This window comes from Nerophis lumbriciformis, linkage group LG24 (assembly GCF_033978685.3).
Source record: "Nerophis lumbriciformis linkage group LG24, RoL_Nlum_v2.1, whole genome shotgun sequence".
Lineage (NCBI taxonomy): Eukaryota > Metazoa > Chordata > Actinopteri > Syngnathiformes > Syngnathidae > Nerophis > Nerophis lumbriciformis.
This window is the reverse complement of record NC_084571.2, coordinates 16,480,581-16,498,931: the sequence shown is the minus strand read 5'-3', so window position 1 is coordinate 16,498,931 and position 18,351 is coordinate 16,480,581. Positions and strand designations below refer to the sequence as shown.

The 18,351-nt window shown below is 37.2% G+C and overlaps 1 protein-coding gene across 2 annotated transcripts in view; it reads left to right on the top strand.

The window, feature by feature from the left end:
- The window catches only part of LOC133620301 (voltage-gated potassium channel KCNC1-like), a 105,805-nt gene that overhangs the window by 15,870 nt on the left and 71,584 nt on the right, over positions 1 to 18,351 (top strand). For both annotated transcript variants that reach the window (XM_061981676.2, XM_061981675.2), the window contains exon 2: positions 17,211 to 17,342. In XM_061981676.2, the coding sequence (XP_061837660.1) occupies positions 17,211 to 17,342 (132 nt within the window). The remainder of the gene's footprint in view (positions 1 to 17,210; positions 17,343 to 18,351) is intronic.

Genomic DNA, 18,351 nt, shown 5'->3' with positions numbered 1-18,351 from the left:
TTGTACACTAGGACAACAAGTGCAGTTACGTCTTATGGCCATCTTGAGCCATATTTACATGTATTTGTATTTATTTATGTTATTTACTTTCTGCCATGTTACTGTTAATAATGTTGATGTTGCTTTCATCTATCCATCCATCCATTTTCTAACGCTTGTCCCTTTCGGCGTCACGGGGGGTGCTGGAGCCTATCTCAGCTGCATTCGGGCGGTAGGCAGAGTACACATTTAATTTATTTATTTATGTTATTTGCTTTCTCCTCCAAACATATTGCTGGGTATTGTGGCCAAACAGCTCAATTTTTCTTCCATCTGACCACAGAACTTTCCTCCAGAAGGTCTTATCTTTGTCCATGTGATGTCAGATGAAACAAAAATGGAGCTGTTTGGCCACAATACCCAGCAATATGTTTGGAGGAGAATATATATATATATATATATATATATATATATATATATATATATATATATATATATATATATATACCACCGTCAAGCATGGTGGTGGTAGTATTATGCTCTGGGCCTGTTTTGCTGCCAATGGAACTGGTGCTTTAAATGGGGCAATGGAAAAAGGAGGATTACTTCCAAATTCTTCAGGACAACCTAAAATCATCAGCCCGGAGGTTGGGTCTTGGGCGCAGTTGGGTGTTCCAACAGGACAATGACCCCAAACACACGTCAAAAGTGGTAAAGGATTGGCTAAATCAGGCTAGAATGAAGGTATTAGAATGGCCTTCCCAAAGTCCTGACTTAAACGTGTGGACAATGCTGAAGAAACAAGTCCATGTGAGAAAACCAACACATTTAGCTGAACTGCACCAATTTTGTCAAGTGGAGTGGTCAAAAATTCAAGCAGAAGCTTGTGGATGGCTACCAAAAGTGCCTTATTGCAGTGAAACTTGCCAAGGGACATGTAAGCAAATATCAACATTACTGTATGTATACTTTTGACCCATAATAAATTCATAAAAGAACCAAACTTCATGAATGTTTTTTTGTGACCAACAAGTATGTGCTCCAATCACTCTATCACAAAAAAATAAGAGTTGTAGAAAGTATTGGAAACTCAAGACAGCCATGACATTATGTTCTTTACAAGTGTATGTAAACTTTTGATTGCGACTGTGTGTATATATGTATATATATATATATATATATATATATATATATATATATATATATATATATATATATATATATATATACACAATGTGTATATATATATATATATATATATATATACAATGTGTGTGTGTGTATATATATATATATATATATATATATATATATATATATATATATATATATATATATATATATATATATATATATATATATATATATATATATATATATATATATATATATATAAGCTACTGTCTTTTAACTTTGTGTGTCTGTGTGTGTGTGTGTGTGTGTGTGTGTGTGCGCGCACATCATTTAACATTCTGCAGTGTCCTAGGGGTAAACACCATGCGGCAGCTCGATTGTTTGTTATGAAGTCACCTTAACACAGAGCATTGTGTGTGTGTGTGTGTGTGTGTGTGTGTGTGTGTGTGTGTGTGTGTGTGTGTGTGTGTGTGTGTGTGTGTCCGCGTCCGTGCTGCAGAGGAAGAAAGGACATTCCCAGCTTCTGCGTCACTGCTGCACAACTGAGGGTGACGTCATGAACCAAACTGCTGTCATGTGAACAACAATGTGTTGTCTTGTTGTCATGTTGGGTTGTTGTCCTGTTATTGTATTGTTGTGTTGTCGTGTTGTGTTGTTGTCATGTTTTAGTGTTGTCCTGTTATTGGATTGTTGTGTTGTCATGTTGTTGCGTTGTCATGCTGTGGTGTTATCATGTTGTGTTGTATCATTGTCATGTTGTGGTGTTGTCCTTTTATTGTATTGTCTTGTTATTGTGTTGTCATGCTGTGGTGTTATCATGTTGTGTTGTCATGTTATTATGTTGTGTTATGTTATTGTTATGTTGTGTTGTCATGTTGTTGTTGTGTTGTCATGTTGTATTGTTGTCATGCTGTGGTGTCGTCCTGTTATTTTATTGTCATGTTGTTGCGTTGTATTGTTGTGTTGTAGTCATGTTGTGTCGTCATGTTGTGGCGTTATTGTGTTGTATTGACATGTTGTGTTGTCATGTTGTTGTGTTGTCAACTTGTGGTGTTATTGGTGTGTTGTCATGCTTTATTGTTGTAGTGTTGTCCTGTTATTGTATTGTCTTGTTGTTGTGTTGTCATGCTGTGGGGTTATCATGTTGTGTTGTATCGTTGTCATGTTGTAGTGTTGCCCTGTTATTGTATTGTCTTGTTGTTGTGTTGTCATGCTGTGGTGTTATCATGTTGTGTTGTTGTGTTATGTTATTGTTGTGTTGTCATGTTGTTGTCATGTTGTATTGTTGTCATGCTGTGGTGTCGTCCTGTTATTGTATTGTCATGTTGTTGTGTTGTAGTCATGTTGTGTTGTCATGTTGTGGTGTTATCATGTTGTATTGTCATGTTGTATCATTGTCATGTTGTAGTTTTGTCCTGTTATTGTATTGTCATTTGTTGTTTTGTCATGCTGTGGTGGTATCCTGTTGTGTTCTCATGTTGTTGTTGTGTTGTATGTTGTGTTGTTGTGTTATGTTGGGTTGTCATGTTCTGTTGTGTTATTTTGTGTTGTGATGTTGTTGTGTGGTCATGCTGTGTTATCATGTTGTGTTGTCATTTTGTGGCGTTGTGTTATCATGTTGTGTTGTCATGTTATTGTGTTGTCATGTCGTTGTGCTGTCCTGTATTTAAAGTGTGTACAAAATGGTAGAACTTTGTGGTGAATACTTCATCTCAAGGTCTGCTTGTTGTCTATACTAGTAGAATACACTAGTATGGTATACTCTCCTATGGTAGTAGAATACGCTAGTATTGTATATTCTCACACTATATTAGTACAATAAACTAGTATTGTATACTCTCACACTATACAAGTATAATACACTAGTATCGTGTACGCTCACACTATACTAGTATAATACACTAGTATTGTATACTCTCACACTATACTAGTATAATACACGAGTATTGTATACTCTCACTAAAACTTGAACATGTGACATAGTTGTGTTGTCTTCTGTGGAAACTTGAACACATGACTTAGTTGTGTTGTCTTCTGTGGAAACTTGAACATGTGACATAGTTGTGTTGTCTTCTGTGGAAACTTGAACACGTGACAATTGTGTTGTCTTCTGTGGAAACATATGACATAGTTGTGTTGTCTTCTGTGGAAACGAACACCGTGACATAGTTGTGTTGTCTTCTGTGGAAACTTGAACATGTGACATACAGTAGTTGTGTTGTCTTTTGTGGAAACTTGAACACCTTGCCATAGTTGTGTTGTCTTCTGTGGAAACGAACATGTGACATAGTTGTGTTGTCTTCTGTGGAAACTTGAACACGTGACATAGTTGTGTTGTCTTCTGTGGAATTCTTAACATGTGATATAGTTGTGTTGTCTTCTGTGGAAACTTGAACACGTGACATAATTGTGTTGTCTTCTGTGGAAACTTGAACACGTGACATAGTTGTGTTGTCTTTTGTGGAAACTTGAACACGTGACATAGTTGCTAAGTTCTGTGGAAACTTGAACACGTGACATAGTTGTGTTGTCTTTTGTGGAAACTTGAACATGTGACAATTGTGTTGTCTCTTGTGGAAACTTGAACACCTTGACATTGTTGTGTTGTCGTCTGTGGAATTTTGAACATATGACATAGTTGTGTTGTCTTCTGTGGAAACTTGAACACGTGACATAGTTGTGTTGTCTTCTGTGGAAACTTGAACACTTGACATAGTTGTGTTGTCTTCTGTGGAAACTTGAACACGTGACATAGTTGTTGTCTTCTGTGGTAGCTTGAACATGTGACATAGTTGTGTTGTTTTTTGTGGAAACTTGAACACGTGACATAGTTGTGTTGTCTTATGTGGAAACTTGAACATGTGACATAGTTGTGTTGTCTTCTGTGGAAACTTGAACACGTGACATAGTTGTGTTGTCTTCTGTGGAATTCTTAACATGTGATATAGTTGTGTTGTCTTCTGTGGAAACTTGAACACGTGACATAATTGTGTTGTCTTCTGTGGAAACTTGAACACGTGACATAGTTGTGTTGTCTTTTGTGGAAACTTGAACACGTGACATAGTTGCTAAGTTCTGTGGAAACTTGAACACGTGACATAGTTGTGTTGTCTTTTGTGGAAACTTGAACATGTGACAATTGTGTTGTCTCTTGTGGAAACTTGAACACCTTGACATTGTTGTGTTGTCGTCTGTGGAATTTTGAACATATGACATAGTTGTGTTGTCTTCTGTGGAAACTTGAACACCTTGACATTGTTGTGTTGTCTTCTGTGGAAACTTGAACACGTGACATAGTTGTGTTGTCTTCTGTGGAAACTTGAACACGTGACATAGTTGTTGTCTTCTGTGGAAACTTGAACACGTGACATAGTTGTGTTGTTTTCTGTGGAAACTTGAACACGTGACATAGTTGTGTTGTCTTATGTGGAAACTTGAACACGTGACAATTGTGTTGTCTTCTGTGGAAACATATGACATAGTTGTGTTGTCTTCTGTGGAAACGAACACCGTGACATAGTTGTGTTGTCTTCTGTGGAAACTTGAACATGTGACATACAGTAGTTGTGTTGTCTTTTGTGGAAACTTGAACACCTTGCCATAGTTGTGTTGTCTTCTGTGGAAACGAACATGTGACATAGTTGTGTTGTCTTCTGTGGAAACTTGAACACGTGACATAGTTGTGTTGTCTTCTGTGGAATTCTTAACATGTGATATAGTTGTGTTGTCTTCTGTGGAAACTTGAACACGTGACATAATTGTGTTGTCTTCTGTGGAAACTTGAACACGTGACATAGTTGTGTTGTCTTTTGTGGAAACTTGAACACGTGACATAGTCGTGTTGTCTTCTGTGGAAACTTGAACATATGACATAGTTGTGTTGTCTTCTGTGGAAACTTGAACACGTGACATAGTCGTGTTGTCTTCTGTGGAAACTTGAACACTTGACATAGTTGTGTTGTCTTCTGTGGAAACTTGAACACGTGACATAGTTGTTGTCTTCTGTGGTAGCTTGAACATGTGACATAGTTGTGTTGTTTTTTGTGGAAACTTGAACACGTGACATAGTTGTGTTGTCTTATGTGGAAACTTGAACATGTGACATAGTTGTGTTGTCTTCTGTGGAAACTTGAACACGTGACATAGTTGTGTTGTCTTCTGTGGAATTCTTAACATGTGATATAGTTGTGTTGTCTTCTGTGGAAACTTGAACACGTGACATAATTGTGTTGTCTTCTGTGGAAACTTGAACACGTGACATAGTTGTGTTGTCTTTTGTGGAAACTTGAACACGTGACATAGTTGCTAAGTTCTGTGGAAACTTGAACACGTGACATAGTTGTGTTGTCTTTTGTGGAAACTTGAACATGTGACAATTGTGTTGTCTCTTGTGGAAACTTGAACACCTTGACATTGTTGTGTTGTCGTCTGTGGAATTTTGAACATATGACATAGTTGTGTTGTCTTCTGTGGAAACTTGAACACCTTGACATTGTTGTGTTGTCTTCTGTGGAAACTTGAACACGTGACATAGTTGTGTTGTCTTCTGTGGAAACTTGAACACGTGACATAGTTGCTAAGTTCTGTGGAAACTTGAACACGTGACATAGTTGTGTTGTCTTTTGTGGAAACTTGAACATGTGACAATTGTGTTGTCTCTTGTGGAAACTTGAACACCTTGACATTGTTGTGTTGTCGTCTGTGGAATTTTGAACATATGACATAGTTGTGTTGTCTTCTGTGGAAACTTGAACACCTTGACATTGTTGTGTTGTCTTCTGTGGAAACTTGAACACGTGACATAGTTGTGTTGTCTTCTGTGGAAACTTGAACACGTGACATAGTTGTTGTCTTCTGTGGAAACTTGAACACGTGACATAGTTGTGTTGTTTTCTGTGGAAACTTGAACACGTGACATAGTTGTGTTGTCTTATGTGGAAACTTGAACATGTGACATAGTTGTGTTGTCTTCTGTGGAAACTTGAACACGTGACATAGTTGTGTTGTCTTATGTGGAAACTTGAACATGTGACATAGTTGTGTTGTCTTATGTGGAGACTTGAACATGTGACATAGTTGTGTTGTCCTCTGTGGAAACTTGAACATGTGACATAGTTGTGTTGTCTTATGTGGAAACTTGAACATGTGACATAGTTGTGTTGTCTTATGTGGAAACTTGAACATGTGACATAGTTGTGTTGTCTTATGTGGAAACTTGAACATGTGACATAGTTGTGTTGTCTTATGTGAAATCTTGAACACGTGACATAGTCGTGTTGTCTTCTGTGGAAACTTGAACACGTGACATAGTTGTGTTGTCTTATGTGGAAACTTGAACATGTGACATAGTTGTGTTGTCTTCTGTGGAAACTTGAGCATGTGACATAGTTGTGTTGTCTTATGTGGAAACTTGAACATGTGACATAGTTGTGTTGTCTTCTGTGGAAACTTGAACATGTGACATGGTTGTGTTGTTTTCTGTGGAAATTTGAACATGTGACATGGTTGTGTTGTCTTCTGTGGAAATTTGAACATGTGACATAGTTGTGTTGTCTTATGTGGAAACTTGAACATGTGACATAGTTGTTGTCTTCTGTGGAAACTTGAACACGTGACATAGTTGTTGTCTTCTGTGGAAACTTGAACACGTGACATAGTTTTGTTGTCTTCTGGGAAAACTTGAACACGTGACATAGTTGTGTTGTCTTCTGTGGAAACTTGAACACTGTGACGTAGTTGTCGTGTGTTCAGTGTTTTGTTGTATTTATGAAGTAGTCTTTGCTATTAAGTTGAATGTGCCGGTCTTGTTATTTGTTGAGTCCTACAAAGTGTTTATGCTGTAAGTGTTGCACCTTTTACACAGCAGCTGTGTGATTTTAACGTGCATCTTAGTTGTGGTTTTCATTAAGGTGTTGAAATGGCCATGTCAAATGCTAATCACTAGCATGTATATGGCATATCCAATGCAACTTAGCATTGAGCTAGCACATATTGAAAAGTGCGACTACGCTTGTTTACCCGCCAAGTGACACAGATCTGATTGTTGTTGCCCGTCTAAAGGCTCCAAAGTAATCAAATCGGATCTTTGGGCATCAGTTTCAGACCACATCAGGAGGTAGTCCTGAATCTGTTTGGAGTCTGATCCTTTCAAATGTGACTTCATTCTCAACGTAATGTGACCTGAATGTGACTTTTACCTCACTCGTCACTCGTGTGCGCATTAAAGACACAGTCACCAGGAAGTGCATACTTCATCACCACATCCTTAAAGACAGTCACCAGGAAGTGCATACTTCATCACCACATCCTTAAAGACAGTCACCAGGAAGTGCATACTTCATCACCACATCCTTAAAGACAGTCACCAGGAAGCAGAGGTGGGTAGTAACGCGCTACATTTACTCCGTTACATCTACTTGAGTAACTTTTGGGATAAATTGTACTTCTAAGAGTAGTTTTAATGCAACATACTTTTACTTTTACTTAAGTATATTCATAGAGAAGGAACGCTACTTTTACTCCGCCACTTTTACCCCGCTACTTTTACTCCGCTACTTTTACTCCGCTACTTTTATCTACATTCAGCTCGCTACTCGCTACTAATTTTTATTGATCTGTTAATGCACACTTTATTTGTTTTGGTCTGTCAGACAGACCTTCAAAGTGCCTGCCTTACTGGTGACGTTTCACTTCGTTCCACCAATCAGATGCAGTCTCTGGTGACGTTGGACCAATCAAACAGAGCCAGGTGGTCACATGACCTGACTTAAACAAGTTGAAAAACTTATTGGGGTGTTACCATTTAGTGGTCAATTGTACGGATTATGTACTGTACTGTGCAATCTAATAATAAAAGTTCCAATCAATCAATCAAAAGTGTGCAGGAAAAAATATACTTTTTTATTTCCACCGTACATCCCGTCCAAAGCCTAAAGACTGACGGCACATGAGGACGTTCCTGTCTTCACAATAAAAGTGCCGCTCCATCGCGCCTGCGCTTTCAAAACAAGAGTCTCCGAAAGCCAGGGCAAACAAGCTAGCAAGCTACGGAGTTTGACGCCAATATATTTCTTGTAAAGTGTATAAAAACGAATATGGAAGCTGGACAAATAAGATGCCAAAAATCCACCACTTTCATGTGGTATTAGACAGAAAGAAGGAACTTTTCTTCTCCTCCATTTGAAAACGTGGACGTTATCATCACTACTGTCTGATTACAATCAACGCAAGTCATCAGAATCAGGTAATACACCAACTTATATTCTAGTCTTCATGAAAGAAAGGAATCTATATGTTAAACATGCATGTATATTCATTAAAACACCTTTAACATGTAAACAAAAACAGCAAAATAAATACATATAAATAATAAACTGTATATATCTATGTATATGTATGTATGTATGTATGTGTATATATATATATATATATATATATATACAATATATATATATATATATATATATATATATATATATATATATATATACAATATATATATATATATATATATATATATATATATATATATATATATATATATATATATATATATATATATATATATATATATATTTATGATATGAGTGTGTATGTTACTCATCAGTTACTCAGTACTTGAGTAGTTTTTTCACAACATACTTTTTACTTTTACTCAAGTAAATATTTGGGTGACTACTCCTTACTTTTACTTGAGTAATAAAGCTCTAAAGTAACAGTACTCTTACTTGAGTACAATTTCTGGCTACTCTACCCACCTCTGCCAGGAAGTGCATACTTCATCACAACATCCTTAAAGACACAGTCACCAGATTCACACTGATGTCTCCTCTACTTAACAGCCATAAACAGATGACAAATGTATCACACTATATACATTTAATATATCACACTATATACATTAAATATATTACACTATTTACATTAAATATATTACACTTTATACATTAAATATATCACACTATATACATCAAATATATCACACTATATACATTAAATATATTACACTATTTACATTAAATATATTACACTATATACATTAAATTGATTACACTATTTACAATAAATATATTACACTATATACATTAAGTATATTACACTATTTACATTAAATACATTACACTTTATACATGAAACATATTACTCTATATACATTAAATATATTACATTATTTACATTAAATATATTACACTATACAGTATACATTGAATATATTACACTGTTTACATTAAATATATTACACTTTATACATGAAACATATTACACTATTTACATTAAATATATTACACTATATACATTAAATATATTACACTATTTACATTAAATATATTACACTATTTACATTAAATATATTACACTATATACATTAAATATATTACACTATTTACGTTAAATATATTACACTATATACATTAAATATATTACACTATTTACATTAAATATATTACACTATATACATCCATTTATACTTTGTATTACTTTCATCTGTTTTGTGGTGACTTTTATTTTGTAGTAGTAGTTGCTACTTCCTCCCGGTCAACTTTCTTTGTTTTCACTTTATTGAACTGATCTCACTGATGTTGCCTTTAACAATAAAAGTGTGTGTGTGTGTGTGTGTGTGTGTGTGTGTGTGTGTGTGTGTGTGTGTGTGTGTGTGTGTGTGTGTGTGTGTGTGTGTGTGTTCTGGCAATGATTACTCAATGGGGACGTCGCTCTATTTACAAAGTCATCTTTAGGGGTCCTTTGACGGTATGGGGACAAAAAAACAGGTCCACTAAAGGGAAACCTTTTTAAATGATAGTCAGATCCATTCTGAAGATGCCTAAGTGATTTTTAAGCTTTGGCCCATAAAACATGTTTACTGGTTAGTTTGAGTGTGAGACATTTGCACAGCAGCCCCCTCATCGGGCTGTAGCTGGTACTGCACTCGCTGTTCTGCTCATTTCCCTTCCGTGTATAGTTAATCACTTCCACCTGGTCCCCAGAACGAAGGTGGTTTGTCTGCAGGAGATGTCAGCTGATGGGATACGAAAATAAGCTGTTTAAACCCAAAGGTAAGCACATCTTTCTTATAAATGGAGGTTATTGACTATCATTTGTACAAGAAAAATTTGTTCATAACCAAATTAAGCCAACAAATTAGGTAAGCTAGTTACGTCTTGTGAGTTAACATAGCACGATAACTAATTTGACCTGATTCGCTGAAGAAGCTAAGCTAAGCTAAATATAGCTCGGAAAATAAGCATGTTTTATCAATATATATTTATATATTTTACTACAAAGAGTTAAGGATGTATTTTTTTGGGGGCACCTTAGAGAACCTTTTCCAACAGGTGCATTTAATTAAGAACATCAGCCTTGCTCCCAGAAACCTTTTGAATCACTTTGTGTTGCTTTTTTTTGTCATTTGGACTGGAACTTATATATTTTACTACAAAGAGTTAAGGATGTATTTTTTGGGGGGCGCCTTACAGAACCTTTACCAACAGGTGCATTTAATTAAGAATATCAGCCTTGCTCCTAGAAACATTTTGAATCACTTTGTGTTGCTTTTTTATTTTCATTTGGACAGGTTTATAGTCAAAGTAGCTCTAATTTAATGCTAATTGTCTATAAGGACTTCTAAGAAGTTATACGTATAGGTATGATGGACATTGGAGATTTAGGATATTTTAAAAACCTCACATTGATTTTGTTTCACACATTTTAGATGAAAGACAGATGTCCTGGCTCAATAAGTGACAGCACAACAGTAGACCACATGGACTTGGACATAAACAGCATAACACCTGATGTCACTGGAACAGAGGAACCCTGCTCAAGTCAGGAAACAATTGACACCATAGTTGTTTGTGCACCCCTCAAAAACATGGAAAAAGAGTTTACAACAAAATACATTATTGCTTGTATTGCAGCCTTATGCCAAGATGGCAAGGCATCTAGAAAGTGCACACAAAAACACATTGGAAGTAGCCACAGCTCTTAGCTTTCCAACATGTTCCATGGAGAGAAGGAAACAGCTCGAATATATTCGTAATAAAGGGAACTACGCTCACAATGCTGCTATTATGGAGTCAGGAAAGGGTGAACTAGTGCCATTCAAAAGACCACCTAAAGAAGCTAAAGGAAATGATTATATGCACTGTGCATATTGCCAAGGACTGTTTACCAGAAAGGTACTGTGGAGACACATGTGAAGTTGTCGCCTCAAACCTGCATCAGTCACCCGAAAACCAGGAAAGAACCGTGTCCAGTCCGTGTGCACATATACTGGGCCTGTGCCTTCAAGTATATCCATACAACTGTGGGGAGTAATAAGTGCCATGGTTCCTGATCCAATCACAGAAATAATAAAAGATGACCATGTCATCACAGATGTTGGGCAGCACCTGTTGAACAAAAGTGGTATGTCAGCAAAAAATCAACAATGTGTCAGAGAGAAGATGCGGGAATTAGGAAGACTGATTCATAATGCCAGGAGAGTAACTACCTTGATAAAATGGAGGATTTTGTGAATCCTAAGAATTACTTGGAGATGGTCAAAGCTGTCAAATGTACTTGTGGCTATGATAGTGACACTAACAAATTCTAGATTCCATCACTGGCAAATAAACTTGGGAATTCCCTGGTTAAAGTCAGCAAACTCTTGAAAGCACAAGGTTTGATAATAAACAATGAAGAGCTGGTAAGGAATGCCACTCAGTTTCAAGATGTCCATCGTGAGAAGTGGAACGAGTTGATCTCTTCAACAGCCCTGAGGAATATCGCTGAAGGAAAGTGGAATGCACCACAACGTATGCCCTTCATGAGGATGTTCAAAAAATGCATCAGTTTCTCAGTCAAATGCATGATGAGTGCAGCAGTACGCTATTTGAAAATTCTTCACAAAGGCCTGGTCAGACCTGACAAAAGTATGTTTGACACAAATCATCCTCTTTAACAGACAAAGAGAAGGAGAGGTAGCAGCCATGCCCTTGTTGGCTTTTTTGTCAAGAGACACAACTGATCCTCATGAAGATGTTGACTGGGCACTCTCTGAAGTGGAAAAAAAACTGTGCAGACATTTTTCAAGGATTGTCAACAGGGGAAAACGAGGCAGATCTGTTCCTATTCTCTTGACTCCAAAAATGATGTGTGCATTAGAACTTCTCGTTAAGTACAGATAAACTTGTGGGGTTCTCAAAGACAACAGTTACCTCTTTGCAAGACCCAGAGCGATGACGCATTTCCGTGGTTCTGGCTGCATACGAGACTTTGCAAAAGCATGTCATGCAAAGTGTCCTGTGTCACTTACATCCACAAAACTACGAAAACATGCTGCCACCCTTTCAACTGTGCTAAACATGACAGACACAGAGATGGACCAGCTGGCCAACTTTCTTGGCCATGATATTAGAATCCATCGTGAGTTCTATAGACTCCCTGAAAAGACACTGCAGCTGGCAAAAATCAGCAAAGTTTTGATGGCACTCGAGCAAGGTCGATTATCAGAGTTCCATGGCAAGAACTTAGATGGCATTTGGTCCAAATGGTATGTTGTCATCTTTGTTGTTTCCTTTGTCTGTAATTTTTTTCCATCCTTTTGTTTGGTTTGAACTCAATTATAAGCTTAACATGGTATGTCTCCCATAGAAAGTGTTGTGGAAACTGAAGAGGAAGATCTTACCAGAGAGGACGGAAACTATTCATTTCCTGATAATGGTATGTAATGTCAATACTCATTTGTGTGGTTTATTAAATGGGGCCTACGGTAAGTATGACACTGAATGTTTATTACATTGAACCAACAGAAGAGTAGGCCTTTCCAACCACTGAGGAGGAAGCAATCCCACCCCCCAAGGGACTGACACAACTTTCAAAAGAAGAGGAGGTATCATCAGGAGATCGTGCAGTGAGACATTCTTCCAAAGGTAAACTATATACATACACTGTTTTTTTTAGTCAAGTTTTATCAGTCTTTGTTTTCTCGCAAATAATGCAAATGCATATGTATGCATTGTTCTCTGTGGGTTAGAGGCATTATAGCAAACAAATGTATAACTTAATTTCTTAATCTTCTTTTATTTATTTTATTTTCATACACATATTTTGTATGGTCACTTGCAGGTAAAGCTGCCCAGAAAAGGCGACCCTGGACACAGAAAGAGGTGAAGGCTGTCGAGAAGCACATGAAGCGATTCATCCCTTCTGGTATTGTACCAGCAAAGAGTGACTGTTTAAAATGTTTGAGGGACGAACTGGAAGCTCTCCAAAACCGGGAATGGCAAGCATTGAAGTCCTATGTGCACAACCGCATTACGGCCTACAAAAGGAGATTGCAGGTAAAATAGTAGATTAAGAGATAATCAGCAAGACTGGTTAAGTAGAACAGTTTTTTATGTTCTTTATGTTCAATGTTGTTAAAAATAAAAAGTAAAAATAAAAGTTTAAATGAGTTTGTATTATATTTCTGTGGTTTAAGATAAGATAATCCTTTATTGATCCCACAACAGGGAAATTTGGTGTTATGATCTGCTGCCCAGATCATATTTCTGTTTACGTTTTCGAGGCACTTGTGTTTTCTGTTAGTTTTGTGCACCTGAGTTTGTTGCCATGGCTGCTTATTGTTTTCACCTGCCGCGTGTGTTTCCGGACGCGCACCTGTTAGCCATCAAATGTCATTATTTAAGCCTGCCTTGCCAGTGGGTCGGTCTGGCTCCCTAGTTTGCTTTTTGCAACAGTAGACTACTTTTGTTCTTGCTCTGAACCTGCTTGCCTCCTTTTTACCTGCTCGCCTCCTTTTTATCTTCTAACTCCCACGCTAGCTCCTTTTAGTTTTTGCCTTCCGTGCTATGAGCACGTTTTTGTTTGTTCCAGTATAATTTATTTCTTAAATAAATAATTTCTTACCTGCACGCTGTGTCTGAAGCCCGTCTGCATTCCTGGGAGAACGAAACCCTGCATCACCATGCGCCCAGGTCGTCACATTGGGTTACTTTGTTTACGTGTTTCAAATATTGGTAAAAGAGAGAATGAATTTTCTTGAAAAGTGAAACGTGTTATCCTGGCATTAATAGTACTGTGATTCTGTATGGTATCCATCATTAGTTAAAACTAATATATTTTTCCCTTGTCTCCACAAGTGATGATCAAAAACTTGGTCCCCATTCCAAATGATAACCAGTATGTATGTGTATGTGTGTGTGTGTGTGTGTGTGTGTGTGTGTGTGTGTGTGTGTGTGTGTGTGTGTGTGTGTGTGTGTGTGTGTGTGTGTGTGTGTGTGTGTGTGTGTGTGCGTGTGTGCGTGCGTGCGTGCGTGCGTAACCAGGACAGCTCTAGATAGCAGAGTCAAATTGGAGCATCGTTAATAAGCTGTGGGACTTGATGATATCTTTTTGGATTATAGACTGACCTGACACACACACACACACACACACACACACACACACACACACACACACACACACACACACACACACACACACACACACACACACACACACACTAGGAGTGTATTGTATAAGTACTAGGGTGTATTGTGTAAGTACTAGGGTGTATTGTACAAGTACTAGGAGCGTATCGTACAAGTACTAGGAGCATATCGTATAAGTACTAGGAGCGCATCGTACAAGTACTAATACCGTATCGTATCAGTACTAGGAGCGCATCGTATCAGTACTAGGAGCGCATCGTACAAGTACTAGGAGCGTATCGTACAAGTACTAATAGCGTATCGTATCAGTACTAGGAGCGCATCGTATCAGTACTAGGAGCGCATCATACAAGTACTAGGAGCGTATCGTATCAGTACTAGGAGCGTATTGTATCAGTACTAGGAGCGTATCGTACAAGTACTAGGAGACAATACAGGGACATCGGTGACTCAGCATGATTTGATGAAGGTATGCGGACAAAAGCGAGCAAGGAAGCCCGGCTGCGTACAGGTCTAGAACTGCGTACGGGTATAGAACTGCGTATTAATGACAAGTGTGAATAATGGACTGTTATTGTTTTAGTTGATGTTGGACACTAAACTACTGTATTGATGACAAGTGTGAATAATGGTGTGTTATTGTCTTAGTTCATGTTGGACACTAAACTACTGTAATGATGACAAGTGTGAATAATGAAGTGTTATTGTTTTAGTTCATGTTGAACAATTAAATTACCGTATTGATGACAAGTGTAAATACTGGTGTGTTAATGTTTTAGTTCATGTTGGACACTAAACTACTGTATTGATGACAAGTGTGAATAATGGACTGTTATTGTTTTAGTTCATGTTGGACACTAAACTACTGTATTGATGACAAGTGTGACTAATGTAGTATTATTGTTTTAGTTCACGTTGAACACCAAACTACTGTATTGATGACAAGTGTGAATATTGGAGTGTTTTTGTTTTAGTTCATGTTGGACTATAAACTACTGTATTGATGACAAGTGTGAATAATGGTGTGTTATTTTTTTAGTTCATGTTGGACACTAAACTAGTGTATTAATGACAAGTGTGACTAAGGGAGTGTTATTGTTTTGTTCATGTTGGACACTAATCTACTGTATTGATGACAAGTGTGAATAATGCAATATTATTGTTTTAGTTCATGTTGGACACTAAACTACTGCATTGTTGACAAGTGTGAATAATGATGTGTTATTGTTTTAGTTCATGTTGGACACTAAACTACTGTATTGATGATAAGTGTGAATAACGCAGTATTATTTTTTTAGTTCATGTTGGACACTAAACTACTGTATTGATGATACGTGTGAATAACGCAGTATTATTGTTTTAGTTCATGTTGGACACTAAACTACTGTATTGATGACAAGTGTGAATAATGTAGTGTTAGTGTTTTAGTTCATGTTGGACACTAAACTACTGCATTGTTGACAAGTGTGAATAATGATGTGTTATTGTTTTAGTTCATGTTGGACACTAAACTACTGTATTGATGATAAGTGTGAATAACGCAGTATTATTGTTTTAGTTCATGTTGGACACTAAACTACTGTATTGATGATACGTGTGAATAACGCAGTATTATTGTTTTAGTTCATGTTGGACACTAAACTGCTGTATTGATGACAAGTGTGAATAACGCCGTATTATTGTTTTAGTTCATGTTGGACACTAAACTACTGCATTGATGACAAGTGTGAATAATGTACTGTTACTGTTTTAGTTCATGTTGGACACTAAACTACTGCATTGTTGACAAGTGTGAATATTGGTGTGTTATTGTTTTAGTTCATATTGGACACTAAACTACTTTATTGATGACAAATGTGAATAACGCAGTATTATTATTTTAGTTCATGTTGGACACTAAACTACTGTATTTATGACAACATGATGATATTTGAGGATTGTTTGCATGAATTGATAAACACATTTGAGGACTTCATAGATAACAGTATAGATCAACCTGGTGACTGATGCGGGTGCTGCTCCATTCTTTTATTTTTTATGTGAGTGAATACACAGTTTTTTTTCTGGTGGTAACCATTCACACACACACACACACACACACACACACACACACACACACACACACACACACACACACACACACACACACACACACACACACAAGAAGCAAGCATCAGACTGCAGTGTCTAAAAGGGTCGGTAAAAAGAGAGAGGATGGGGGAATAAATGGTAGGGTAAGGGAATGCTGCAGCAAAACTGGAACACCATCACACACACATGCGCACACACACACACACACAGACACACACTCTGCACCTGACATACATGAATGATTTTTACTAATGAAATGGAGGTGTAAACATTGTAATAATCCTTTAGACCGACAACTGTCATGTCTGCTCTAATTACAGTTATAAATATTTATATTTATAGATAATGAATATGTGTGTACTTTATATGTTTCCTCATCTAGTATCTGACATGTCTTTGCAGCAGAGGACATGTTTTCAAGGCCGCCCCCTAGTGGAAGCTCTTCTGCATCACATCTGCTCATGGTGCAATGCTCACATCATCATCATCCTCATCCTCACCAGAGTACTCTGAGGATGCAGTATTCCGCCTGCAAGGAGACAGTAGAGTACACACACATGAGTATAAGGTTGTACCTCCCCCCTCTCTGTGCAGTACGTGGCGTTTGGTTCGCTCTTCTTCATCCTGCTCTCCATCTCCACCTTCTGCCTGGAGACCCACGAGGTCTTCAACACCATCTACAACAAGACGGAGAATGTCACCGTGGGCAACGTGACGCGTGAGGAGGTACTCCTTCCACACTCGCTGACTTCCAACAATCTTTGTAAACAATGACTTCAAACATGGCCAACAACAATCTTTGTAAACAATAACTTCAAACATGGCCAATGACAAATTTTGTAAACAATGACTTCCAACATGGCCGCCAACAATCTTTGTAAACAATAACTTCAAACATGGCCAATGACAATCTTTGTAAACAATAACTTCAAACATGGCCACCAACAATCTTTGTAAACAATGACTTCCAACATGGCCAATGACAATCTTTGTAAACAATAATTTCAAACATGGCCAATGACAATCTTTGTAAACAATAACTTCAAACATGGCCAATGACAATCTTTGTAAACAATAACTTCAAACATGGCCAATGACAATCTTTGTTAACAATGACTTCCAACATGGCCAATGACAATATTTGTAAACAACAACTTCCAACATGGTCGCCGACCATCTTTGTAAACAATGACTTCAAACATGGCCAATGACAATCTTTGTAAACAATAACTTCAAACATGGCTAAAGACAATTTTTGTAAAAGAAAACTTCAAACATGGCCAATGGCAACCTTTGTAAACAATGACTTCCAACATGGCCGCCAACAATCTTTGTAAACAATAACTTCAAACATGGCCAATGACAATCTTTGTAAACAATGACTTCAAACATGGCCAATGACAAATTTTGTAAACAATGACTTCCAACATGGCCGCGAACAATCTTTGTAAACAATAACTTCAAACATGGCCAATGCCAAATTTTGTAAACAATGACTTCCAACATGGCCGCCAACAATCTTTGTAAACAGTGACTTCAAACATAGCCAATGACAATGTTTGTAAACAATGACTTCCAACATGGCCAACGACAATCTTTGTAAACAATGACTTCAAACATAGCCAACGACAATCTTTGTAAACAATGACTTCCAACATGGCCAATGACAATCTTTGTAAACAATGACTTCAAACATGGCCAATGACAATCTTTGTAAACAATGACTTCAAACATG